General features: G+C 46.0%; 1 protein-coding gene and 1 long non-coding RNA gene across 6 annotated transcripts in view; one reads left to right on the top strand and one right to left on the bottom strand.

Moving 5' to 3' along the window:
• Positions 1-13840, bottom strand: part of TBC1D8 (TBC1 domain family member 8) — a 144555-nt gene extending 130715 nt beyond the window's left edge. For 2 of the 5 annotated variants that reach the window (XM_016949125.4, XM_016949126.4), the window contains exon 1: positions 13399-13720. In XM_016949125.4, coding sequence (XP_016804614.1) covers positions 13399-13525 — 127 coding nt within the window. In that variant the 5' untranslated portion in view covers positions 13526-13720. Of the gene's footprint in view, positions 1-13398; positions 13721-13779 lie in introns of those variants that run through there. The other 3 variants (XM_063788967.1, XM_001162139.7, XM_063788966.1) reach the window with 3 other exon arrangements.
• Positions 13804-17660, top strand: LOC112208200 (uncharacterized). The gene is made up of 3 exons (XR_010149059.1): positions 13804-14059; positions 14186-15009; positions 16285-17660. It is a non-coding gene; the product is annotated as an uncharacterized LOC112208200 (long non-coding RNA).
• Positions 17661-26332: the final 8672 nt, after the last annotated feature.

Genomic DNA, 26332 nt, shown 5'->3' with positions numbered 1-26332 from the left:
CTACATGCAGGCTCCATGTGACGTGAAATGCCAAACCAGTAACATTACATTTTTAAGCTGCCACAGTCTCCTCAAAGAACTCTTTTTGCCAGCTGAAAACATCACTGTATAGTGCTACGCCAACAGACTTGGGTTCTGTATGAGTTCATTCTCTTACTGCTATAAAGAAATACCCGCGACTGGGTAATTTCTAAAGAAAAGAGGTTTAATTGGCTCACAGTTCCACAGGCTGTACAGGAAGCATGGCTGGAGAGGCCTCAGGGAGTTTTCACTCATGGCAGAAGGCAAAGTGAGAGCAGGCATCTTCATATGACCGGAGCAGGAGGAAGAGGGAGAGGGGGAAGGTGCTACACACTTTTAAAGAACCAGACCTTGGGAGATCTCTATCACAAGAACAGCACCAAAGGGGAAATCCACCCTCATGATCCAATCACCTCCCACCAGGCCCCACCTCCAACACTGGGGATTACAATTTGACATGAAAATTGGGTGGGGACACAGATCCAAACCATATCAGGTTCCATTTAAATTAGCTAATTGTTTTGGTGGTAAAAGAAAAAAACATTATCTTTTACTATTCACATCTGTGACACTAAATGTATGGGGAGCTTTCCCATACCAACCAATTCTCCAACTCTCCAGACGCCACCTGGGTGTTCTACAATTCCATTCAATTCTGACACTAACTACCTGGAATTAGTGCGGGTTAAAGGCTCGGTCCCACGAGACTGGCCCCATTTCAGACGCCAGTCACAAGCCCAAGGCTGTCACCTGCACTTCCGACCAACCAGCTACAAGTCAGTGGTTCCCATAACCCCATCCTCAGGTTTGATAATTTGCTGGGATGGCTCACAGAAACACATTTCCCAGCTTATTATGTAATAAAGAATATGATCAAGGATACAGAAGACAGCCAGATGAAGAGATACACAGGGCGGGGTGTATTGGAGGGGACGTGGCACTTCTGTGCCCTCTCTGGGTGGGCTACCCTCCATGTGTTCAACAGCCCTGGAGCTCCCCAAACCCTAGAGTCCAGGGATTCTTAAGGTGGCTTCACCACCACCACCTGAGCATGACTGATCATTAATCTCCAGGCCCTGCTCCTTCCCAGAGAATGGAGGTGGGGCTGAAATCCCCAAGCTTCAAATCTGTTCTTGCTGGTGACCAGTCTCCACCCAGGAGCCCACCAAGAGTCACCTCATTAGAACAAAAGATGCTCCCATCACCCAGGAAATTCCAAAGGATTAGGAGCTCTGTGCCAGGAACAAGAAGCAGAGGCCAAACAAGAAATACATTTCTTAATATGTCACAGGTAGTCAGAGACAAATTCTTCCACACATTTTTTTTTTTCAGTAGTGAGTACTAACCCCATTTCTAAAACAACATTCCTCCGGAACTGGCTCCTGAGGTTCCCTCACCTGGATGAGGTGAACTACTCCCTCGACCTATTCAAATCTTTCCCCAGCCCGTCTCAAGACCCAACAGCTCGGCCCCAAATCTACAACACTTGTGGATCCAGCATTCAACAGAGACTCCATTCATTGACAAATAATAAATATGTATCCAAAAACAAAAAACAAACAAAAAAAAACACCACCACATCCCACCTTGAGAGAGCTGCCTTCATCCGCCATCCCTACTTCCTCGCCACCCTCCAGTCTCCAGCCCGCTCCCACGCCACATCTGCCTGCATCCAAGCTGCTGTGGCTGAGGTCTCCAAGGTCTTCCTAGCCTTTTCCACACTGCAATGCAGAGCAGACCCCTCCCTCCTTCTCACATACACTTCCTCCTGGCTTCAGGGAAAATACACTGCTGAGGTCCGCCTGCCCCTTGCCCATGCCTCAGTCCCCTCTGCCCTTTCCTCCTCCTCTACAGGCCTTTCTAGACAACTCCCAGGTATCCCACACTTAACTTGTCCAAAACAGACTCTCGGAGGCCTCAGGACCTTTGCACATGCCATTTCCTCTGCTCAGACGGCTCTTTTCCCAACTTCTCACCAGCTACCACCCTCCTGCACACCATGCAGGTCTCAGTGGAGATCACAGCTCCTCAGAGACAGCTCCCTGATGTTCCAACCCAAATTCATTTCCTTCTTATTCTCTCTCGCATCCCCTGGCACTCACCACCATTGATAACTCAGTGTTTCATGGCTTAGTATCACCCCACAATCACAACTACAAAGTCCACCTCTCCAGACTATAAGCTGCACAACAGCACAGGGCCTGGCACTGCTGAATAAAATGCTCTTTGGGTTTCTTTCTGCTGCTTTATCTACAAGTAATTTCATTGATTTAACCAACATATCTAGAAAACATTACAGTTTGAAGCATAAAACCTCCCCCACAGCAAAAACTTTCATTATTTTTATGCAATCGTTGCTACTGTTTTGCAGGTTAATAAACTGAGACCCTACAAAGAGTGGGTTATGGTCACAGAACCCCTCTTTAAAGTTGAGAAAGAAGACAAAGATCATGAGCTTGCAACTCTAAACCTATTTCCTCTATTGAGAGAGGGAATAAAATCCAGAATAGATATCTTTAATTTCAAATAAAAGTACCTGACTAAATTAGATTTCTGAAATTTAAAACATTTCTGAAAATAGTTTTAAAAGCTTCTGTAAAATGACACACCCCACGCATGCTAGACATTTTGAAGGCTAAATATAGCACACTGAGAGGACAAATAGCTGACACAAAGGCGTCCAGGGAAAATCACGGCCCCTGGGCAATGAGGGGACACAGCTTCAATGTCTTCCTGATCGCCACTACCCAAACAGAGCTGCCCACCAGAAAAAATGCCAAGCTCTCCCTGAGTTTAGATGCTGTCTGCATTATATCAATGTTACAGGTACGTGTCAATCAGCATATAATTCTGCAAGGCTCATGAGAAACACAAACAGTCCCCTTATTCCTTGCTGCTCCCACTTACCAACTCCCCAAAGGCAACCTCTTCCAACTCTTAATGGATTATTTTTGTATCCACCTTTGCATCTCCAAATAACACATCTATATTACTACTTTTTTTTTTTTTTTTTTTTTTGAGACAGAGTTTCACTCTTGTCGCTCGGGCTGGAGTGCAATGGCACAATCTCAGCTCACTGCAACCTCCGTCTCCGGGTTCAAGCCATTCTCCTGTCTCAGCCTCCAGAGTAGCTGGGATTACAGGGATGCGCCACCATGCCTGGCTAATTTTTGTATTTTTAGTAAAGACGGGGTTTCACCACATTGGCCAGGCTGGTCTCAAACCTCTGACCTCCGGTGATCCACCCACCTCAGCCTCCTGAAGTGCTAGGATTACAGGCGTGAGCCACCGTGCCCAGCCTACTTCTTGGATATTTAGTGTAGGCATTAGCTGTCAACTTTCAGAAGTGGAGGCTTTAGCTCCCTTTCACTGACTACCACCCGCGACCCAACACTCCCACCCCAGTTATGCAATAATTTCAGTTAGATCGTGAGTCAATATTTACATTATTATAACTACAAAACCATTAACAAGAGCTGAGTTTTGCAGCAAAACTACAGTACTTTTTCCACCCTATACAACTTTTTATTTCCCCTGGAATTAACAACTATCCCAGAGTTTCTGACTTACTCAGCTTTCCATCTATGGATAATCTATCCACAAATTCTCCCCTGATGTGCAGATCTTCATTCAATATGTGCAAACACACTTTACAGTCTATCACTTTCTCTTCTCCTAGAAGTTGTCCTGCAGCCTCCTGCCAGGCTCCAATCTAGACCGAACGCTGGGTTGGGGGAGGGAAGAAGAGAGGTTCTCACTGACATCTCAGGATTTCCCTTCACCATCATCTTAGAGATTCCCCTCCAAGCAGCTCTTCTTAAACAAGTAACAAAAAGAACAAACTCTGAAGGAAAAAGATCTTGCCAGAAGAGGTCTAGGTAAATTAATTAATTAAAACAAAAGGGAAAAGACTGATACATCTGACTGCATGAAAATTAACAATGTGAGTTCTTCAAAAAACCTACAATGAAAATAAAAAGCCTGACTTTAAAAAAAATACATACAATTGAAAAAGAATACAGAAAAACCACACATGAAGGCACGCACGCACACACACACACACACACACACACACACACGGCTCATAAAAAAAACTAAAAAAAAGATAAGCCAACAAAAAAAATGAGCAAAAGACTCAAGTATTTCTCAGAAGGAAAAACAAATACTTAATGAACACATAAAAATATTCTCATCCCTATTAGTAACAATGAGAAATAGTATCTTAGTGGTTCTAAGATACTATGTAAATACCTACCAGATTGGCAAAAAGTAACATCTCTGACAATATCAAGCATTAGCAAGGATGTACCACTGTGGGAAGTTTTTCTTAGAGACAGGGGTCTCACTATGTTGCCCAGGCTGGACTTAAACTCCTAGGTTCAAGCAATCCACTTGCCTCAGCCTCCCAAGTAGAGGGGATTATAGGCATGCACCACCATGCTCTGCTTGGAAACAATTTGGAATTATCTAGAAAGGTTGAAAATACACATAGCTATGACCCAGTATTAGGGCTGTTCACAAAAGTCCCAGTTCTCCGTCAGAAGAGACCCTTGCTGACCCACATTGAATATACAGCATGACAGAGAAATAAATTTATGTGTCGGAGTGTTTGTTACTGCAGCATAACCTAACTCATCCTGATGGATACACCCAACAAGGTCACTCATAGAAATATTCTCTAGAGAAATGTATACCTGTGTGAACACTATAGGAAAATGTTCACAGCAGCTTTATCTACTAAAACAACTACAACCCAAATATCCAAGGACAGGAGAATGAATAAATAATAATACATTCACTCAATGGATTACTACACATCCATGAAAATGAATGAACCATGGCAGCTACCATGGGTCAAAGTGAGAAAAACATAATGCAGGGGGTGGGGTGATCAAGTGACAGAAAAATACATAAAGTATGAATAAAAGTATATTTTGTAATAAAGTTACAAAAACACACAAAACTAAACTATGTATTGATTACGAATACATATAAATGTGTTAAAACTATAAAGAAAAGCAAGTCAGTATTAACACATAATCCAGGGTAGTGGTGCCTGCAAGGAAGGGAGGGAAATGTAATCAGGAAAACACAGAAGGGGTCTCTCAGGCATAGGATATACTCTTATTTTTTTACTTACAGGTGGTAGATATATAGTGTTTGCTCCATTACCTACAACTTACCTTAAATACTCTTATGCACACCGAAAAGTTCCTAACTAAAAAACAAACCATAAAATGCAGTACCTTTTCATAAGGATATCTTACTAAGGCACTGTTTATTTTATTGTTGATTTTTCTTTCCTTTCCTTTTTTTTTTTTTCCTTGAGACGGAGTCTTACCCTGTCACCCAGAGTGGAGTGCAATGGCGAGATCTCGGCTCACTGCAACCTCCGCCTCCCGGGTTCAAACGGTTCCCCTGCCTCAGCCTCCCAAGTGGCTGGGATCACAGGTGCCCGCCACCACACCCAGCTTAGTTTTGTATTTTTAGTAGAGATGGGGTTTCACCATGATGGCCAGGCTGGTCTCGAACTGCTGACCTCGTGATCTGCCCACCTCAGCCTCCGAAAGTGCTGGGATTACAGACATGAGCCACCACGCACAGACAACTTTCCTTTTTTTTAAAGTAAAAAGCAGGAAGCAGGAAAATAATAAAATCCAGTAGAATGAAAGACTCACCAAATGTTAAAGAATATGGATGACTCAAATTCATACACATATGTTTGTTGGCTGGTGATACACTAGAGGAATAAGTCTGGTTCTGTATGGAATCATTTACAACAAGGTTACCAATAGGTAGTTCTTCCCCCGCCGCTCCTACCCCTTGAGAGGGTCTCACTCCAATGTCCAGGCGGGAGTGCAGTGGTACGATCACAGTTCACTGCAGCCTCAACCTCCAGGGGTCAGGTGATTCTTTCACCTCAGCCTCCCAAGTAGCTAGGACTACAGGCACATGCCACCATGCTCGGCTAATTTTCTGTATTTTTTTGTAGAGTCAGGATTTTGCTATGTTGCCCAGGCTGGTCTTAAACTCCTGGGCTCAAGCAATCTACCCACCTTGGCTCCCAAAGTGCTAGGACTACAGGCGTGAGCCCCCTTGCCCGGCATCAATAGGTAGTCCTAACAGCTGGGCTGGTTCAGCCACAAACTACTGCTAGTCCTTACAGCACACAGTGCTGGTATAAGACAGTTAAGAACACCACTCTATTATTTATTCCTGCATTCTACATAATTTCCATTTGCAGGATGATACACACAAAACACTTCTCAACTGCACAGGCTCACATCTATCCATTTTACTTGATATGTACAACTTGATATCTCCTACATGACATCTACATGAAGTTTGTACTTGATCCCCTCAAGATTGTACTACTTGATGTCTACATCCATGTATTTCACAAATATTTATCAAGAGTGCTCTGGTGACAAGAACCATCAGCACTAAAGGCACAGGAGAGAGGGGCACAGACCTATGACCTCCCTCCTGGAGCTCAGGATCTGGTTCACCCTAAACAGACAAACCCTCAAAGAGCCTCTTCATGACTACAGTGGTGGGAGTAGGGGAAGGGTCAGGTACATCTCCAGGAAGTGGAGCTCAGGCGGAGCCCCAAAGGTTCACAAGAATTAGCCAGATGCTTGGGGGTGGGGGAGGAGACAGCCATGAGGGGCCTGGGAGAGAAAAGTGCCAACATGCTGCAGGGTCTGTGCTTAAGAGCAGAAGGGGGAAGAGAGGCAACCCAAGAGGTGGTTCAGGGGCAGCGCCTGCAACCCCCAGCAGTGATTAAAATAGGCTCACGGCTGCTTTTTAATACCATTGATGTAAGTTTTTTAAATAGGGGGAAAAAATCCATGCTGAAAGAATTACCAGATTTACTTTCATTTTAAATAAATTCCTCTTGGCCGGGCGCGATGGCTCACGCCTGTAATCCTAGCACTTTGGAAGGCCTAGGCGGGCAGATTGCCTGAGCTCAGGAGTTCGAGACAAGCCTGGGCAACAATGGTGAAACCCTGTCTCTACTAAAATACAAAAAATTAGCCGGGCGTGGTGGTGCGTGCCTGTAGTCCCAGCTACTCAGGAGGCTGAGGCAGAAGAATCGCTTGAACCCAGGAGGTGGAGGTTGCAGTGAGCCAAGATCACGCCACTGCACTCCAGCCTGGGCAACAGAGCGAGACTCTTTCTCCAAAAATAAAAATAAAAATAAATAAATTCCTCCTTTATCCAGTGCCACCTAGAATGTGGAGTCAAGATCATAAAATCCTTCTGCCTTCACTTCTAGTAAATGAATTCTTTACAAGCTACCAGCCTCTCAATAATTGTCAGCTCTTCCTAAGGAGTTCCAATTAGGTGGAAAAGGCCACCCTCCAGTATCCCACCGCCTGCACAATTTGTACCTTATATTATCTCCTGGAGTGACACAGTCCGTGCCTTGTTTGATTATCTCATTACAAATACATTGCCCTTATTATGCTCTCACTAAATGCAACTCTTGGAAACCTCAAGGCTTTTATTAATAGATTATCAGCCCCTAAAGATATATCAGTTATTTAACTTAATTTTTCAGATGTATGATCCTAAAATCAAACTACTTCCTTTACTTGTGGTTTCTTCCCTATTATGCTTTTAAGAAAAAATACCAAAGCATGTAAGACTCTGGAGCCAACATCTGGGACTTCTATAGAATGCAACAGGCTGCCCTGTTGAGTCAAAGACTTTCACTGTTGGAGGAGACAAAATTCACCAACAAACTCAGCTATATGAGCAGGACTCCAGCCAACCTCAGACAGACTAGCCAAGAAATGCAACATCCATGCTGGACTTCATCAGTTTCCAACCTTCTGATAAGAGTCCTTCTGAGCAAGCCTTGTAACCCCACATGAATCCTTAGCCTGTCAGTTTCACCTCCCCCAGTCATTAGGACACTCTTCCAAAGGCAGTAGGTGATTCACTGGAGGCACAGCATGAGCACTCACACTCAACATTTGAAACAAGGTGAAGCTCCCTTTACTCACTACGATTTAATGTGGTGAGAGGAGCCGTGTGCCCAAATCCTATAAAAACACCTTTCTCCTGAGCAATTCTTAACCCAAGCTGTTGTTTAAATATTTCATCTTTTAATGACACATATTAAATACTGCACTAATAGATAAGTGAATGTTTCTTATGTCCTTCACTACAATGCAAATGTTTTTACACCTTTATTCTCAGAAGCCATTATTCAGTTTTTTTAAATTGTACTTTGCTTTTCTTCTGTCAAACCTACCAGGTGCCAAGCACAATTAAGCCCTTGATGTATACTGTTTATTTTAATTCTAAGCCTTATTTTAATCATAACCATTATGCATTGCTGATGGGAATGAAAAATGGTACCGCTGCTGTAGAAAACAGTTTCTAACCCTCCGAAGTAAGATTCATTATTGTCCCTTTCTTAAGGCTGAGTTATAACTAAGGCTCAAAGAAACTGGATAAACTAACTCAAAGCCTCTCAGTCCAGATTCTTAATGAACAGACTTACTTACCTTGACTCCAAAGGTTGTATTTTACACTATTTTTCACTATACCATACTTCCTCCCTTCACCCTAACTGTTTAGCTAATCAGCCCATCACTACTACAAATGCAATGACAGGAACAGGGACTTAAGGTAACCATGTTGCAAAGCAGAAAACATCAATATTTTTTCAAATTACAACTTTTAAATTGTCAGCCAATTTAAGAGAAGAATTGCAAGATTATACAGGAATACACGCAATAAAACCCTGAAAAATCAAATCCTTCAGAGGACACAGCTGGGTGGTGATATCTGTTATTTAGAGTAATGTTTATTCCACTCACTATTTTTTAATTATCACACTGTAATTGTACATATTTATGGGATACAATTTGATGTTTCAATACTCATATATGTTACATAATTATCCAATTTGGGTAGTTAGCATATCCATCACCTCATGCAATTATCATTTCTTTGTGGTGAGAACATTCAAAAGCTTCTCATTCTCATAGCTATTCTGTAATATACGGTACCACCACAGTCACCCTACTGTGCAAGAAAACAGCAGAACTTACTTCTCCTATCTAACTGTAACTCTGTACCTGTTGACCAACCTCTCCCTATCCATCTTCTCCCATCCTGGTAACCACTGTTCTACTCTCTGCTTTGATAATACCAACTTTTTAAGATTACACATATAAGTGGGATCATGCAGTATTTGTCTTTCTGTGCCTGGCTTATTTCACTTAACACGATGTCCTCTTCCAGGTTCATCCATGTTGTTGCAAATGCGCCAGGCACGGTGGCTCACACCTGTAATCCCAGTGCTTTGAGAGGCCGAGGCCGAGGCAGGAGGATGGCCTGAGGTCAAGAGTTCAAGACCATGTTGTCGCAAATGATAGGATTTCATTCTTTCGTATAGTTGAATAGTGTTCTGTTGTATATATCTCACATTTTCTTTATTTATCTCTTGTTGGACACTTAGGTCGATTCCGTATCTTGGCTATTGTAAATAGTGATGCAATAAATACAGGAACGCAGGTATCTCTTCAACATACTGATTTCATTTCCTTCGAATATATACCCAGTAGCGGGATGGCAGGATCATGCAGCAGCTACATTTTCAGTTTTTTGAAAACCTTCCATACTGTCCTCCATAGTGGCAATATTAACTTACAATCCTACCAAGTGTGTGAGTGTTCCCTTTTCTGCATATCCTCACCAACACGTTTTTCCTTTGTCTTTTCAATAATAGCCATTCTAAGAAAAACATTAATTAAATAAACAAGTAATAGCCATTCTAACTGGAGTGCGATATTTCCTTGTGGTTTAGATGTGCCTTTCCCTGATGATTAGTGATGCTGGGCATGTTTGATGTACCTGTTAGCCATCTGTATGTCTTCTTCTGAAAAATGCCTATTAACATCTTTTGCTCATTTTTCAATCCAGTTATTAGATTTTTTTGCTCTTGAGCTATTTAAGTTCCTTATTATCCCACTCACTTGAAGTGCTTCAGAGACCCTGGGAGAGAGGGCAGCAATGTTGTGTGTTCTTTCTCTGCACTGTCTCTTTCCCACATGCTAACATCTCCGGGCTCTTTGTTCTCCCAGAGCTGGCTGAACTTGTTGCAAGAGGTTGCAGACTGTATCAAAGTGAACACTGTATAACTTTATTTCCTTTCCAGAGTAGCAATATCACTTCCGCAAGCAGAAGTTTGGAAACATCTCATAATCCTGAATTCTGCCATGCTATGCTCTAACCTGAGGAAAAGATGGGCACCTCCCTAGTAGTGCTCAGAGCCCAGGAGGTAACAATGGCAGCCACATCTGTGCCCGCCCTTTCTGGCCACCAGAGAAGTTAGTGTGATGATCCATCCCCCTCAAAAGAGGGAGCTACAAAAAAAGACTGGAGGAAACAATTGTGTTTCCCACCCACACCCCTCCAGCTTTCCATAATGGTCAGACTGCCAGGTAAACAGGAAGCTGAGAAGAGACAGGGGTTGTTCCTGTTCCAGGCAATCAGTCCCAAACGCTGGGCCTCTACTCCCACCCAACTTTTAAGAAAAAAGTGGGATCCATCATCCATGCATACAGTCACCCATCCATTCATCCTACAAATGTTTCCTGAACAAATATGCTGGGTACTATCACAGGTAAATACCTGCCCTCATAGAACAGGCAATTTAGCAATGAAAAAAATAAATTGGTACATTGTAAGAGAAAGTGAGAAGGAACTATGGAGAAAAATAAACCTGGAGATGTGAAGAGAGGGAGAGAAGAGAGAGCATGTATATGCATGTATGTAAGCAGGAGGGCCGATTTTAATCCTCAAGGAAACAAAAGCTGATAGTATTTCTGAAGTTAGGCAGTTAAGATTACTTCAACCACGAGATCTCCTCTGTTTAAACTCCTACTAATACAAATTCAGCATCACAATAAGGGAAAAGAGATGTTTATTGATTACTGCTCTCTTACATTTTACTTCCAATCCCCCTTAGGCCACCACTGCTTGCTTCCCTCCAAACAGAAGTCTACAACCTGCCAGAATGTGTATCACTGTAGCCCTCATTCTTTTCATAAACTCAATCTAGGTTTTAAACTCTTAAATTGCTAACAATCTGCCACATTAGAATTGCACATTTTTCAAAAACCGCCACCACCACAGAGCTGCCCTGTGTCCCATGGGTCTTGACTTTACCACAATCCTAAGTGGCCCCATGAAGACCAGCCCCCAACAGCACACGTGGCAGTTCGGCGCTGCTTCATCGCATTGGCTTCCCAGCTAAATGCTCAAAGGTAAAGTGTCTGGCTGCACATGTCATCCTTTTCACAATCAACAGGGTCTCCAAGAAATACATCAAGTGTCCTCTTTTTGTAGACTTTTCCCTCTTTATGGTCGATCTTGTTGCCTTTAAGCATAAGAAAATTCTGCACATTCACAGTAAGTCCAAACCGAAGTAAATATCAAGGAATGCCAGAGCCACAGGTATAATAATAATATGGGACCTGCTTGATTTTGGAATGAAACAGGGAGGGAATTCACTGAGTTCATCACAGAGAGACTCTGGACAACAGAGTCAGAAACCCTCTGGACAGGAAGCGGGCTTGAAGCCCGACCAGGCATCCTATGGCCAGCTCTGCCCTCCGTGTCTGGAACCATCTCACCCACTAACTAGATGGTGAATCGGCTGAAGGTAGCCGGCCCTCACCGCCTGCTCTCGGGCCTCTTTCCAGAGCAGCGAGCAGAGTATACTACATATGTGCACGGAACTCAGTGAATGAATGAGCGTTTACGGGACAAACTGTCCTTATGTTTCTCACTTCACAGATCTTCAGGCCTTGTCCTCACTCTCTACTAAATGAAACATTTATAGACCAGGAACCCTGCTAAATGCACCATAAATAAAGATACACTGCCCTCAAAGAAAGGGAGGGACGACAAATTCCTGCCTCTTCGCCTCTTCCCAGGGCACCACCCACCTCCATTTCCTGAGAGCCTGGGCACTAAGCACCAGGGTGCGTCACGGGGCCCAACAAGGCCACTGTGGCCCCTGCCTCCTGCACAACTCCCTCCCCCAAAGCTCAAAACAGCTCCTGGAGCAGGCCCACGTGCTGCCCAAGTTGCCCAAGTTGAGTCCTTGTTGCCACTCAACAGGACCACTGGTTACCAAAGCACCGCCTCCATCCAGAATCCTAACTACCCTCTGCCCCTTCCATGGGGAACCCTCAGCTGCCTACAGCTCCCTCCATGCAGCAACCTGCCAACTCCCACCCACTCACCCGGTCTCAGTGTAAGTCTGCACTCCTCTAACAAACCCAACCGCCAGCTTTCTCAGAAGCTAAAGTCCAGCAAAATCCAGTTCCTTTGCACTTGGTTCTGCGGTTTCCAGGCGTGTTAGTACATCTCCTACCAGACTCAACCTCAAAAAGGCCTTCCCTAGACTGGTCTGAGAGCAGAAAGAGCCGCCAACCACTAACCCGGGGACCTAACCTAGGTCCTTTGACCTCTCTCTGGCCTCTGTCTTCTCCTCAGTAGAACAGGAACGAGACAGGAGATCTAAGCTCTCTTTTATTCCGATTCCAAAATTGGAAAGAAAAGTATAGGTCCCCTAGATACAAATGAAAAAGTCTAATTGTTCCTTCACTGACCTTTAAACAGGTGTCCTAGCTACTGCAAGTTGGCGTCAATTTCAAAGAGCTTTGGAACAAAACTTTTAGAAAAAAAAAATGCTTTGTTTTTTCATCAACTTTACGAGCCTGGGTTTTTTTTCCTATCATTCCTTGTAAGACACTGAAAGAGAGGAAAAAACTGATCTGTTCAATTTCTCTACTGAGATCACGAGCTTGGGATTCGCCCACCCTCAGTTTCCCCTCCGGGCGTGGAGACAGTTTCCGCTCACCGCGGCCTCCAAGAGCTGCGCCCCGCGCGCATCGCCGCGCGCCCCCAGCCACGACACCACCTGGAGCCTCCGGCGCCTCCAGATGGCCGAGTCCGGGCTGGCCCGGCGCACCCCGCTGTCACCTGGCCCCGCACAGCAGCCTCGCTGCTCCAGGGCGGCCCCGCTCCCTCCGGCCCCGCTCCACCCGGCGTTTCTCCTTCGATTCCCAAGCCGAGTCCGGCCTCCAGCTCACCGGGCCAGGCGGCGAAAACACCTGCCTCGCCCGGAAAACGCACGCGCCCGGGAGCCCCCTCTACCACCACCTCGACGGGAGCCCGCGGGAGAAACGCAGAAAAAAGGAAAACAAGCCCGCGGCAGGGCCGTCCGGGCCCCGCGTCTCCCAAGAAATCGCCTCTGGCGACGCAGCCCGGGACTGGGGGCCGCGGGCCCGGCGGGGTGCGAGGCCCCGGGCCCGGCCGCCGCGCCCGCCCCGGCGCGCCCCTTACCGGTGAGGCGGCCGCCCCCCTCGCCGTGCCCGCGGCGCCGCTGCAGGATGAAGTAGCAGCTGCTCTTCTGGGTCACCCAGAGCTTCAGCGCGTTCTTCAGCAGCACCTCCTCGGGCTTGAGCCACATCGCGGCGGTCCGGCCGCGCCCGCCGGCCCCAGCTCACATCTCCCCGGCCGCCGGTCGCTGTGAGCCGAGCCCGCTCGAGAGGCGACGGCGGCGCGCGGGGACCACAGCCCGGCCGGTGCCCAGCGCTCTGAGAGCCCGCGGAGCGCAGCAGGCGCAGCTCGCCCCGCGCACCCAGCGCAGCCCTCACGTGGCCCCGCCCCGCACCCGCCCCCGGCCCCGCCCCAGCCGCCGGCCCCGCCCCCGACCGCCCCTACCCCGCGGCTCCCGCGGCGCCTCCCGGGTTTCCGCGTCCCAGGCGCTCCGGCGCGCAGTTCCGGAGTGGAGGGAGGAAGTCCAATCCTGCGCCAGGCTCCCTCCCTCCCGCCCCTCCGCGCTCCCAGGGGGAACTCGGGAGAGCCGCCGTCCCTGACCTCGACCTGAGACGTGGAGGAGGGACAGGGAAAAAGCCTTCTTCTCGCAGCTGCAGGTTGCCCCACCGAGGGCATTTTTCCGCACCGAGGGGGCCGGGGGCAGAATGCACGCCAGAAAACCTAAGTGCGTTGGGTTTAAAATAGCAACAACAACAAAAATTACAAATAACCAAAAAACAGCATAAGAATTAAAAACAGTTATATTCCAATGTTTTTAATACTTGGTTCACATTTTGGTTGCTCTCCCCAGGGATCCGACGGCGCTGCGGAGGCGGCAGCGATGTTTGGGATCCTAAAGAAAGCATCAGACCAGACTCAGGTCTGGATGTCCCTCAAGTGGCACGGAGGTACCGATATTAGTGTCGCCGCCGTCAGTGCCCTGCCCAGAAATAAAACCTTTGTTCTGAGAGAAATTGAAAAGCTGGAAAATATGGAGTAGGCGATGTGAAGAGAAACTACAGGGAATGTAGAGGTCGGGTTTTAAATGCGTATTTCCTCAAGGATGTTGTGGAAGCAGAGACAAGGTGGCTGGCCTGGAGCAGGCTGGAGGACCTCCAAGGATCTCCACAGGGAGGCAGTTACATTCAACACCCTACCTAGCAAAAGAAGAAAAGAACAACCCCATCAAAACATCCCTGGGGTTTTAACAAAGGAATCCCTGACAAAACGTGACTGATAACTAGGACAGAACTGAAAAGTGGAAGTAAAGTCAATCCCGACCCCCCCAGGACGCCTGGGAACTGAGGGAAGCGCCCCCAGAAGGGAACAGCTCAGAAACCCTGACCAGACCTGGCGGACAAGAACCGTGTGGGCGGGGGACAGGAACGCCCACCCAGAGGCCGGGAGAGCATGGTCCAGGACTGGCAGCCACTAACAGCCTCTGAATGAAACTGAGGAAGGAAGTCAATGGTAATCGGGACCATTAGGGTGCACCAGGGCATATAGAACAGTCAGGGACGGTAAGAAAACATTCCTTCCAGAGACATTCACTGGCACCTCCCGCGCAGACACACTGCCAGGCCCGGGAATCGCAGAGATGAACTGGGAGACTTGTCTGCCCTGGAGAACTCACAGGTAGGAAAATGAGGCAGAAAAGAGCCGTAGGCTTCCTAACAGGAGTCCACGCAGGGGGGCAGTGAGCAGAGAGCAATGCGCAGACCGCGTGGTCAGTTCTTGGGGGGAGGGAATTGAGAAAGTCCCACAGAACAGCTGTTGCTAGATCAGTACTTGAATATGAGTTTGACAGGAGGTCAAGTAAGGGAGGTCATGTCTGGTAAATGGATCAGCACAGATGACCTTGTGGTTTAGAGCAGCCTCTGGTGGCTGACAGCCCCAAATCGAATCCTGCAACTGCTGCTAATTAGCTGTGTGATCTTGACCTTGGGCAAGATACCAATCTCAATGAGCCTCAGTTTACTCAACTATAAAATTAGGATAATCGTAGTGCCTCCCTTGTAGGAACTATCGAGAGCATACTGTAGTAAGTACTTAGAACACAAAGTAAGTACTCAGTGAACATCAGCCATTATTATTAAATGTTCAAAAACTTCTGAAAGGGTTCACACACGCTCACCCATGTTTTAAACATTATTCAGCTCTGATCTGCCAAATATTAAATATGAAAGAAGCACGGAGAGGGATATGAAAGTCATTGGGAAGGCATGGGAGGGTACTATGAGGTACTGTGTTTCTATTATCTCTCTCCCACCTCCGAAGCTCCTGCCTGTGCCATTACCCAAGTCAAACAGAAGCCAGTAGGAGGCAAGGGGGCACAGGCTGCAGTCTGCGGCAGTCAGCCTCCCAGACACACAACAAGGTGGAGGAGGGTGAAGAGGGGATCTGGAGGAGCGGGTGGAGAAAATCCGGCAGAGCCCTAGCCACTTCCCGCTGTTGCTCATCTCTACGTTCTCATCACCCTTGATGGTGTTACAGGTTGACTTATGTCTCCCCAAATTCATATGTTGAGGTCCTAACTCCCAGCAACTCAGAATGTGACCTTATCTGAAAAAAGGATGATTACAGATGTAATTAGTTAAGATCAGGTTATTAGGGTGGCCCCTAATCCATAATGACTGGTGTCCTTATAAAAAGAGGAAATTTGGGAAGACAAATCCACAGGGAGAACACCATGAGAAGATTAGAGTTGTGCTGCTACAAGCCAAAGAACTGCCAGAAGCCGGGAGAGGGGCCTGAAACAGATCCTTCCCTGCCGACAACCTTGATCTCAGATGTCTAGCTCCCAGAACTGGGAGATAATACATTTCTGTTGTTTAAGCTACCTCGCTTCTCGTACTTTGTTACTGCTGTCCTAGCAAATTAATCCAGTTGCCTCTGTAATCCTGCCCACAGCTGTTGAGCAGCAAGTCTCTTCAACCTTTCGGAGATGGACTGCATTTCCTACCAAGACCCTGGCTGATAGCAGAGTGACCCCAGGAAACACAGTTCCTCAATTGTGGGATTCTGGCTGGGTTACCCACAGATTCGTGCGTGCATAGCGAACAAAAGGGATGCTAGTAACCCGTGGCATGGAGGGGCAGCAGGATTACTCCAGTTAGCACTGGGAATAGTGTGAGGGGCAGATGGACCACAAAGCTTTGGGGGCTTTTGCTGCTGTTGCACTTGATTGCTATGGCAACAGTAATAATTATAAAGATTGTAGAGTGAAATGGGTGTTTCTGACTGCCCTGGAGAGTTTTTAAACAATGGAAAAGATAAGCATGATGTATTAAATTCTTATTTTAAGGTACAGATATGCTGAAATCCAAAGAACCATTTATCTGGGATAGGCACAGGACAGACTAAGTTCATCTTCAGATACTAAATATAATTGTACAGATTACAGAATTGTGGCAAAGGTTAAGTGCTCAACCTCAGCAAGTTCTCTTGCTAAGATTAGGACACTGATTGGGAAGGAGTAGGACCACAGACTTGTGATAGGAACATTTGGACAGACACAGACAAAGCCGAATTCCCAAATCTCAAGGCTCCCTTGTATACAGAAGCAGCCCCGCCTCCCCTGTGCAAGGAAATTAGCCTTCACATACACTAAGAGCTTTCAAGACTTCACTGGGGCCTCTGCCTCCCACATGGATGCCTGTTCTCCAAACTTGCCCCTGATGCACCTCATTGACTCCAGGAGCATAACAAGAATAAACTCTCTACAGAGCCCAGAAGGAGAAATGCAAGGTCAGCCAGAGAAGAGGAGGATGGAAATAGATTATATACCACGAAAGCTGGAAAATCTTGCCAATATGTGTTGCAGAGAAGCTGAGAACTGTGTATGGGAATGGATTCTAAAGTGTTAAGACTAAGGAGGTTGAAATACTAGGTTAGGCCAGGCATGGTGGCTCACACCTATATTCCCAGCACTTTGGAAGGCAGAGACAGGAGGATAGCTTGAGGCCAGGAGTTCAGGACCAGCCTCGGCAACACGGTGAGACACCATCTCTACAAAAAATGTAAAAATTAGCCACGTGTGGTGGTGCACGCGTGCCTCTGGTCCCAGCTGCTCAAAGGCTGAGGTGGGAGGATCATTTGAACCTAGGAGGTCAAGGCTGCAGAGACCTATAATGGCACCATTGCGCTTCAGCCTGGTGACAGAGCAAGACCCTGTCTCGAATAAAATATAAAGTAAGATTCAGCAAAATTTATGAATATGCATACATTCCCCTGGGATTTATGATTTAGTGTGTTATATATTGGAGTGATTAAAATGTTTTAGACAACGTGGTGATGTTTCTTTTCTTTTTTTTTTTTAATTGCGATGGAGTCTCGTTCTGTTGCCCAGGCTGGAGTGCAGTGGCATGATCTCTGCTCACTGCAACTTCCACCTCCCAGGTTCTCGTGCCTCAGCCTCCTGAGTAGCTGAGACTACAGGCGCACTGCACCACGCCCGGCTAATTTTTTTGTATTTTTAGTAGAGATGGAGTTTTGCCATGTTGGTGAGAATGGTCTCAAACTCCTAACCTCAGGTGATCCACCTGCCTCCGCCTCCCAAAGTTCTGGGATTACAGGTGTGAGCCACTGCACCCAGCAATGTTTCTTAATATACTATGAATATACAGAAAACGCTGAATACTTTATTTTTTATTTATTTATTTTTTGTGAGACGGAGTCTCGCTCTTGTCGCCCAGGCTGGAGTGCAGTGGCGCGATCTCAGCTCACTGCAACCTCCACCTCCCGGGTTCAAGTGATTCTCCTGTCTCAGCCTCCTGAGTAGCTGGGATTACAGGCATATGCCACCATGCCCGGCTAATTTTTGTATTTTTAGTAGAGATGGGGTTTTGCGATGTTGACCAGGCTGGTCTTGAACTCCTGACCTCAGGTGATCTGCCCACCTTGGCCTCCCAAAGCGCTGGGATTACAGGCTTGAGCCACCGCACCCGCCCCACGCTGAATAGTTTAAAAGGTAATTTGTGGAAAACAGATCATAATGCACATGACTCTTGTCCAAAGCAATGCAGATAAACTTTGGTCCATAAAGACATCCTATAGAATATTAATTAGTTTTGCATCCACTAGCAAATTTACTGGGCATTCCTCACTAATATCCATGTCTATACCTATATATCTGTTCTTTGAATTCTCCTTTGAACTAATCTTAACGTCTTACTGATTCCCTCATTAATGAATGAGTCGAATAAAATCTTTGATCCATGTTCATTTTATATTTACAATGAGAATCATGCTTTTAACTTTTTGGAAATTATTCTTTAGCAGTAGAAGACAGGGAACAGGACTGGTAGGGTGTTGAAAATATTTTGTTAGCCAGGCACGGTGGCTCACGCCTGTAATCCCAGCACTTTGGGAGGCCAAGGCAGGCAGATCACGAGGTCAGGAGATCAAGACCATCCTGGCTAACACAGTGAAACCCTGTCTCTACTAAAAATACAAAAATTAGCCGTGCGTGGTGGTAGACGCCTGTAGTCCCAGCTACACGGGAGGCTGAGACAGGAGAATGGCGTGAACCCGGGAGGCGGAGCTTGCAGTGAGCCGAGTTCGCGCCACTGCACTCCAGCCTGGGCGATGGAGCAAGACTCCATCTCAAAAAAATAAAAATAAAATAAATATTTTGTTGTAGTTGAAAGATGGAAAAAAGAGAAGCCAGGGACAGTGGCTCACACCTGCAACCCCAGCACTTTGGGAGGCTGAGACAGGAGGATCACTTGAGGCCAGGAGCTTGAGACCAGCCTGGGCAACATAGTGAGACCCCATCTCTACCAAACCAAAAAAAAAAAAAGGAGAGATAAGAGAAAAGGACCCTCAAGGCGGGGTGTGGTGACTCACGCCTGTAATTCCAGCACTTTGGGAGGACAGCAGGCAGATCATGAAGTCAGGAGTTCGAGACAAGCCTGGCCAACATAGTGATACCTCGTCTCTACAAAAATACAAAAATAAGCTGGGCATGGTGGCGCACGTCTGTAGTCCCAGCTACTAGGGAGGCTGAAGCGGGAGAATCGCTTAAACCTGGGGAGGCGGAGCTTGCAGTGAGCCGAGATCACGCCACTGCACTCCAGCCCAGGCAACAGAGTGAGACTCCATCTCAAAAAATAAATAAATAAAATAAAGAGAAAATGACCTTCAAAGATACTTTTGCTCTCCTATCCCGGATACAAATACCCCACTAAACATACTCTCTGGCCCCAAGAAAAGATACTAGGCTCTTAGACCTTGGCAAAACCTTGAGAAGTAGACCCAACCTCTAGGACACCTCTCTCCTCTGAGAGCACCCAAACCGCAGTGACATCTCCCTGATGTGGTCCCCCTCACGTGCTGACTGGCAGTCTGAGAAAGGTCATAGAAAGACGAGCACACCGCATATCCTGCCGTGGGATGGCAAGCATTCAGAGATGAAAGCACACCACTCATTCAACACTTCACTGCCAGCATTTGCTTGTAGTTAATCTGAACTCAGCTGGCAGGTGACTGGCCCAACTCATCATTGGTTTGGCGAGAAGTACCAAAAATCCCTTGTTGTACAGGTGAAGGAAACTGCACACACAAAGCCTATCCATGTGACGATGACTTCCACTTGGGGGTGAGAGGTGGTGCCGGGCCGGGACCTCTTTTCCTGGATCCAGGACCTGGCTCCTATGTCTCTGTCCTAGCAGCCCAGCCTGCCCATGTCAGCCGTTCCAGACAGCAATCACCAGCCCCTTGCCCTTCCCTTCATACATGCAGAGGAGGAAGAAGGAAAAGGAGAGAGAAATGGGGAAGAAAAACTAAATATTCTGAGATGTTAGACCCAATATAAAAAAGCAACGGTAAGGCATTTCTGGTTTTCCTTCATAATTAATACTTTTTATTTTATTTTATTTTTATTTTCTTGAGACTCTGTTGCTCTGTTGCCCAGGCTGTAGTACAGTGGCACCATGTCAGCTCACTGCAACCTCTGCCTCCCGGGTTCAAGTGATTCTCCCCCCTCAGCCTCCCAAGTAGCTGGGACCACAGGCATGCACCACCACACCCAGCTAATTTTTGTATTTTTAGTAGAGATAGGGTTTCACCATGTTGGCCAGGCTGGTCTCAAAACTCCTGACCTCAGGTGATCTCCTGCCTCGACCTTCCAAAGTGCTGAGATTACAGGCGTGAGCCACCACACCCGGCTCATAATACTCTTTAGTTCTTAATAGAACTGTCACTTATGTTACCTACAAGCTTCTGTTAGTGTCCAGATACCTACTAAATGTAGTTGTTTTTTGGTTTTTCATTGATTTAGTTTTTTAATCTTTAAAATAATTTTTAAAATGTATGCTTTTGATATTATTGATTTCCTTTTGAAAACTGCTATCACATTTTCCTCGTTGACTTTTGGCTCACATTTCTAGCTCGATTCCTTGTCTGAAGCATGATTTTGTATTTCCTCTTATAACATGAATGCTGTGAAGGACAGATCATTGGCCCAGGCTGCAGTTTCTCTCCCACTTCTGACAGCTCAGTTGTAAGGTAACAGGCAATGAAGGAGCCCTCTGTGTGTGCTCACACCTTTTGCCACAGTGCCTTCCACCCAATGGGCGCAAAGCACGCTCAAAATCAGTCACAAGAAGCCCAGAAATAAGCTAACAAGTTTCAAGGGATTTGCAAAGTCAAGAAACAGCCATTGAATATGTTCAACAGACTAGCACTGTGAGAAATTCCTGGGATTCAAAAAAAATTGTAGGCCCGGTGCAGTTGCTCATGCCTGTAAACCCAGCACTTTAGAAGGCCGAATGGGGCGGATCACCTGAGGTCATGAATTTGAGACCAGCCTGGCCAACACAGTGAAACCCTGTCTCTACTGAAAATACAAAAATTAGCCGGGCATGGTGGCAGGCGCCTGTAATCCCAGCTACTCGAGAGGCTGAGGCATGAGAATTGCTTGAACTCAGGAGGTGGAGGTTGCAGTGAGCTGAGATCACACCATTGCTCTCCAGCCTGGGCAACAGAACGAGACTGTCTCAAAATAAATAAATAAATGCTGGTTCCTGGCTTTATATCATGGTAGGAGGAGTTTCCTCCAAGGGAAAAGAACACTGTTGGAGGACTACTATATACTAAGCTCTGTGCTTGTACTTTCAACAGGTATCTCACTTATTTCTCACAATAAATCTAAAAGAAAATTAAAATTAGTCCCATTTTACAGATGAGAAAACTCAGCCCACAGAAAAGTTTAGAAACTTGCCAATGTCACATACCTGCTACATGGCAGAACCAGGATTTGCTCCCAGGCTTTTCTGAATCTCAGCCCAATGCTCTTTCCATTAATGAACAGTTTAAGTTGGTTTCAGTCTTATTAATGGAAGGAGAGTGGCATCTATTTTTTTCCTTAGCATTACTTTCAATAAAGATTAGAGCCATCATCCAAATAACATGCGCTTCGAAGGAGGCAGATATGGATTCAGAAATCTTTCCCTAGCTCCTAGCTTTGCAACCACAGGCAAGTTCCTTAATCTCTTACAATTTCAGTTTCTTCACAGGGATACCTATGTCTCTCTAAGATATTATAAGGCTTAAGTGAAGTGACCTAAGTCATACACCTACCTCAGGCTTGTCCTGGGCATGTCTTCTAAATAGCAACTGTTATAATCACCTCTGGGTTATTCTAACCCTGGCCCTGGGTATAACTGTGACATATCTCACCTCTGTCTGCAATTCTGAAATTGCTTTTGTATCCTGCAGACTGAAGGACCTTCCCCAGCATTCTTCCAAGCACAGTGAGAGGCAAGCACCCCAGGAAAAGATGATAGCAACTCAGAAATAATGACCTCTCCACATTGAATCTCTATTGCAAACAAACATTAGTTAGTTTGGTTATGTGTAACCACTAGATTCTTTTTGCTAAATGTCAGTAGCTACTAGTGGTTTGAAATAAGCGAGGGTGTAGATATGCCTTTCATCACCACCGTGTACTCAAAAGAGTTAATTTGTTAAAATGGAAGCAAGTCTCTTAAATTTTGCAGCACACTCAAGCATGTATTAAACATTTATTAGAGACCGGGAACAGTGGCTCACACCTGTAATCCCAGCACTTTGGGAAGTCGAGGCAGGAGGATTATGTGAGCCCAAGAGTTTGAGGCCAGCCTGGGCAACATGGCAAGACCCTTTCTCTTAAAAAAAAATTTTTTTTTTAATTAGCTGGGCATGGTGGCATGTACCTGTAGTCCCAGCTACTCAGGAGACTGAGGCCAGAGGGTCACTTGAGCATAGGAAGTCAAGGCTTCAGTGATACATGTTCATGCCACTGTATTCTAGCCAGGGTGACAGAGCAAGTCCCTGTCCCAAAAAAATGTACCCCATAATATATACACCTACTATGTACCTATAAAAATTAAAAAAAATTAAAACTCATTTATTAGAGAGCCCAAGATCACCCTATATCCTGTTCTGTAAGCTCCTGAAGTCTCAAGTCTTTGACCACAACTTGCATTAAATGTTTACTCAAAGTAAAAATGTGACTATATCCTAGAAGTAACTTCATAGTTGGCACCAGGCAACCAGAATGCTTTGAGTCAGAAGCTGGACATGGGCCCATTTAGGTCAAGCCTCAAATGCCATTCTAGGAGGGGGAGGGACAAACGCCTTGCTACCAACCAATGTTTTGGGTTTTTGTTTTGTTTTGTTTGTTTGTTTGTTTGTTTTAAATGAGACGGAGTCTCGCTCTGTCACCCAGGCTGGAGTGCAGTGGCATGATCTCGGCTCACTGCAAACTCTGCCTCCCGAGTTCAAGCAATTCTCTGCCTCAGCCTCCCGAGTAGCTGGAATTATAGGTGCCCACCACCATGCCTGGCTGATTTTTGTATTTTTAGTAGAGACGGGGTTTCACCATCTTGGTCAGGCTGGTCTTGAACTCCTGACCTCATGATCCACCCACCTCTGCCTCCCAAAGTGCTGGGATTACAGGCGTGACCCACTGTACCTGGTCTGTTTTGTTTTGTTTGTTTGTTTGTTTTTTTCTGAGACAGAGTCTTGCTCTGTTGCCCAGGATGGAGTACAGTGGTGGGATCTCAGCTCACTACAACCTCCACCTCCTAGGTTCAAGTGATTCTCCTGCCTCAGCCTCCCAAGTAGCTGGGATTACAGGAGTCTGCCACCACACCCAGCTCATTTTTGTATTTTTAGTAGAGATTACACGTTGGCCAGGCTGATCTCAAACTCCTGACCTCAGGTGATCCACCCACCTCAGCCTCCCAAAGTGCTGGGATTGCAGGCGTGAGCCACCAAGCCCGGCCTACAAACCAATTTTAGCCAACCTACCTTCTTGAATGCAATGAGTTTCACCAATAAAATTACTCTTCTAACATCCCTTGGGATAATTAACAAAATCCTTGCCGTTGATTGGAGAGAAAGACAGCTGGAGTGCAGGCATTTTTGCTTTTTTTGAAATAGGGTCTGCTCTGTCGCCCAGGCTGGAGTGCAGTGGCGGGATCTTGGGTCACTGCAACCTCTGCCTCCAGGGTTCAAGTGATTTTCCTGCCTCAGCCTCCTGAGTAGTTGGGATTACAGGCACACACCACCACCACCCCCCGGCTAAAAGTGTAGGCATTTAATTACAGGTGCTCTACCGCTCCTGGAGTGTGCATTTGTTATTGGGATGAGGGTATATGCTGCTGTCTCTGGCATGTGGATTGAAACCAGTGAGCATGCACATATATGTCATTTGATAGCCTGTGCTAACATATTTTAAAGCAAATTACAGCCAACACAACCACCGCCCTCTTCCCTACCCAAGTCAGCCTTAGAAAGCACTTGCTTCAGGGGTTGGTGAGGAGGAGGGTCCCCTGGCATCCCCTTTCATAGGGACAGTGCACTCATCCATCTGTCATCTAGGGCAGTTCACCCAACCTCTGCTTGCATTTCCCTATCTCTGTACTTATATTATGTCAACATATTTGAAAGGCTCCAACAAAAGTCTAGCTAGCATCCAGCTCCTCAGAGTACCCTCCCAAGACTTTCCAGCCTGCACCCAGGCCAGGCACTCCTCTCTGGAGAAACAAGGACAAGGAGAGGCCAAAAGAGATGAGGGAGCAGAACTAGGCAGGGAAAAGCAAATCTTAGGTTTCCTTTTTAGCTCTTTTTGCATCTCAAAACACACACACACACACACACATTAGAATAGAAGAATCATAACAAATGGCAATGATTGTGAGTCTGCACATGTGCCAAGGAAAATTACAGTAGGGAATGTACAAATGGCCCTGTCCTATTCCAGATTCTTTCCCGATTTTACAACCAGTTTGTTTCATTTGTTTATAAGTCAGAGAACCTATATTAAGAACCCCTACACCATAATAGTATTAAATCAAAGGACAAAACCTTGCAATGTTCTCTAATTAGCTCTGAAAGATTACTAATCTTCAGCTGATACAGAATCTGCATTCTATTTCAATCATAAGCTCCTAAGCAGAAAGAAAAGAATTTTGATCGATTAAAAGGACCTTCATAAACTGGAATCTTCCCAAGGTACAAATTACACTGTTCATTCTGAGAACCCAGGATTTGACCTAAAAATGTTTTCTTTGCATGTTCAGCCATCACTGAACCAGTAAGAGCAGGGCATCCTCTTATCCTGTCTGATTTCCGATTGTTATTCACCAGACTATACTGCGTCCTTTCCTCTTTCACTTCATCACACCTATTGATGTTAACATATTTTTTCTTCTAGATTTTAAGTATGTGTTGATTACCGTATTATTTAATCTACCCCCTAATTACCGAAATCTGTGTAAAACTATTCATGTCCCAATTATGTTATAACATATGTAGTCTATGGACATGATATAGTTGGGATACTGTTCTCCTCCAAATCTCAGGTTGAAATTTTGTAACCACATCCGAGCAATCTGGTTCAATTATCATGTAATAAAGTTGTGAGTTGTTTATTGGTTGCCATGGACGCCCAGGTTAAAGGTCAGGTAACCTGAGCACGCTCAAAGGAACCAAGCTTTGCAACCCCAGGGGGAACCTAAATGCTCAAAGGAACAGGGACTAAATTAAGAAGCCATGCTGCCTGGCAGAATCCAGGATCCAATCAGATTGAGCTCTGGCATCACCCCATGGCAGGATCCAGTTAGATCATGCCTCCCGGCATCATCTCATTGCAAGATCTAATCAGATCACACTTCATTACCCTATACTTATAAGACCCAACCCAGGCCAGGCGCGGTGGCTCACACCTGTAATCCCAGCACTTTGGGAGGCCGAGGCGGGCGGATCACAAGGTCAGGAGTTCGAGACCAGCCTGACCAACATGGTGAAACCCCCATCTCTACTAAAAATACAAAAATGAGCTGAGCGTGGTAGTGTGCCCCTGTAATCCCAGCTACTCAGGAGGCTGAAGCAGGAGAATCACTTGAATATGGGAGGCAGAGGTTGCAGTGAGCTGAGATGGCGCCACTGCATTCCAGCCTGGGTGATAGAGCAAGACTCTATCTCAAAATAAATAAATAATAAAAATAAAACTCAACCCAAACCCCCGCTTGGCAAGACAGATTTGAGCATTTCTCCTGTTTCCTTGCCAGTTGAATTGCAATAAAGTTTTTTTTTTTTTTTCCCCATACAGAGTCTCATTCTGTCGCCCAGACTGGAGTGCAGTGGCACAATCTCAGCTCACTGCAACGTCCACCTCCCTGGTTCAAGCAATTCTCCTGCCTCAGCCTCCCAAGTTGCTGGGATTACAGGCGTGTGCCACCATGCCCGGCTGATTTTTTTCATATTTTTAGTAGAAATGGTGTTTCACCACGTTGTTCAGGCTGGTCTCAAACTCCTGAACTCAGGCAATCCATACACCTCAGCCTCCCAAAGTGCTGGGATTACAGGCATGAGCCATTGCACCCAGCCAGAGCTTTTCTTTTCTCAGAAGCTAGTGCCATGGTATTGGCCTCAATGCATATTGGGCAGTGAGCCTATTGATTTCTCAGTA

This window comes from Pan troglodytes, chromosome 12 (genome assembly GCF_028858775.2).
Source record: "Pan troglodytes isolate AG18354 chromosome 12, NHGRI_mPanTro3-v2.0_pri, whole genome shotgun sequence".
In the NCBI taxonomy this organism is placed as follows: Eukaryota; Metazoa; Chordata; class Mammalia; order Primates; family Hominidae; genus Pan; species Pan troglodytes.
Note: the sequence above shows the minus strand (reverse complement) of the source record. Positions and strands in the feature narration are given on the sequence as shown.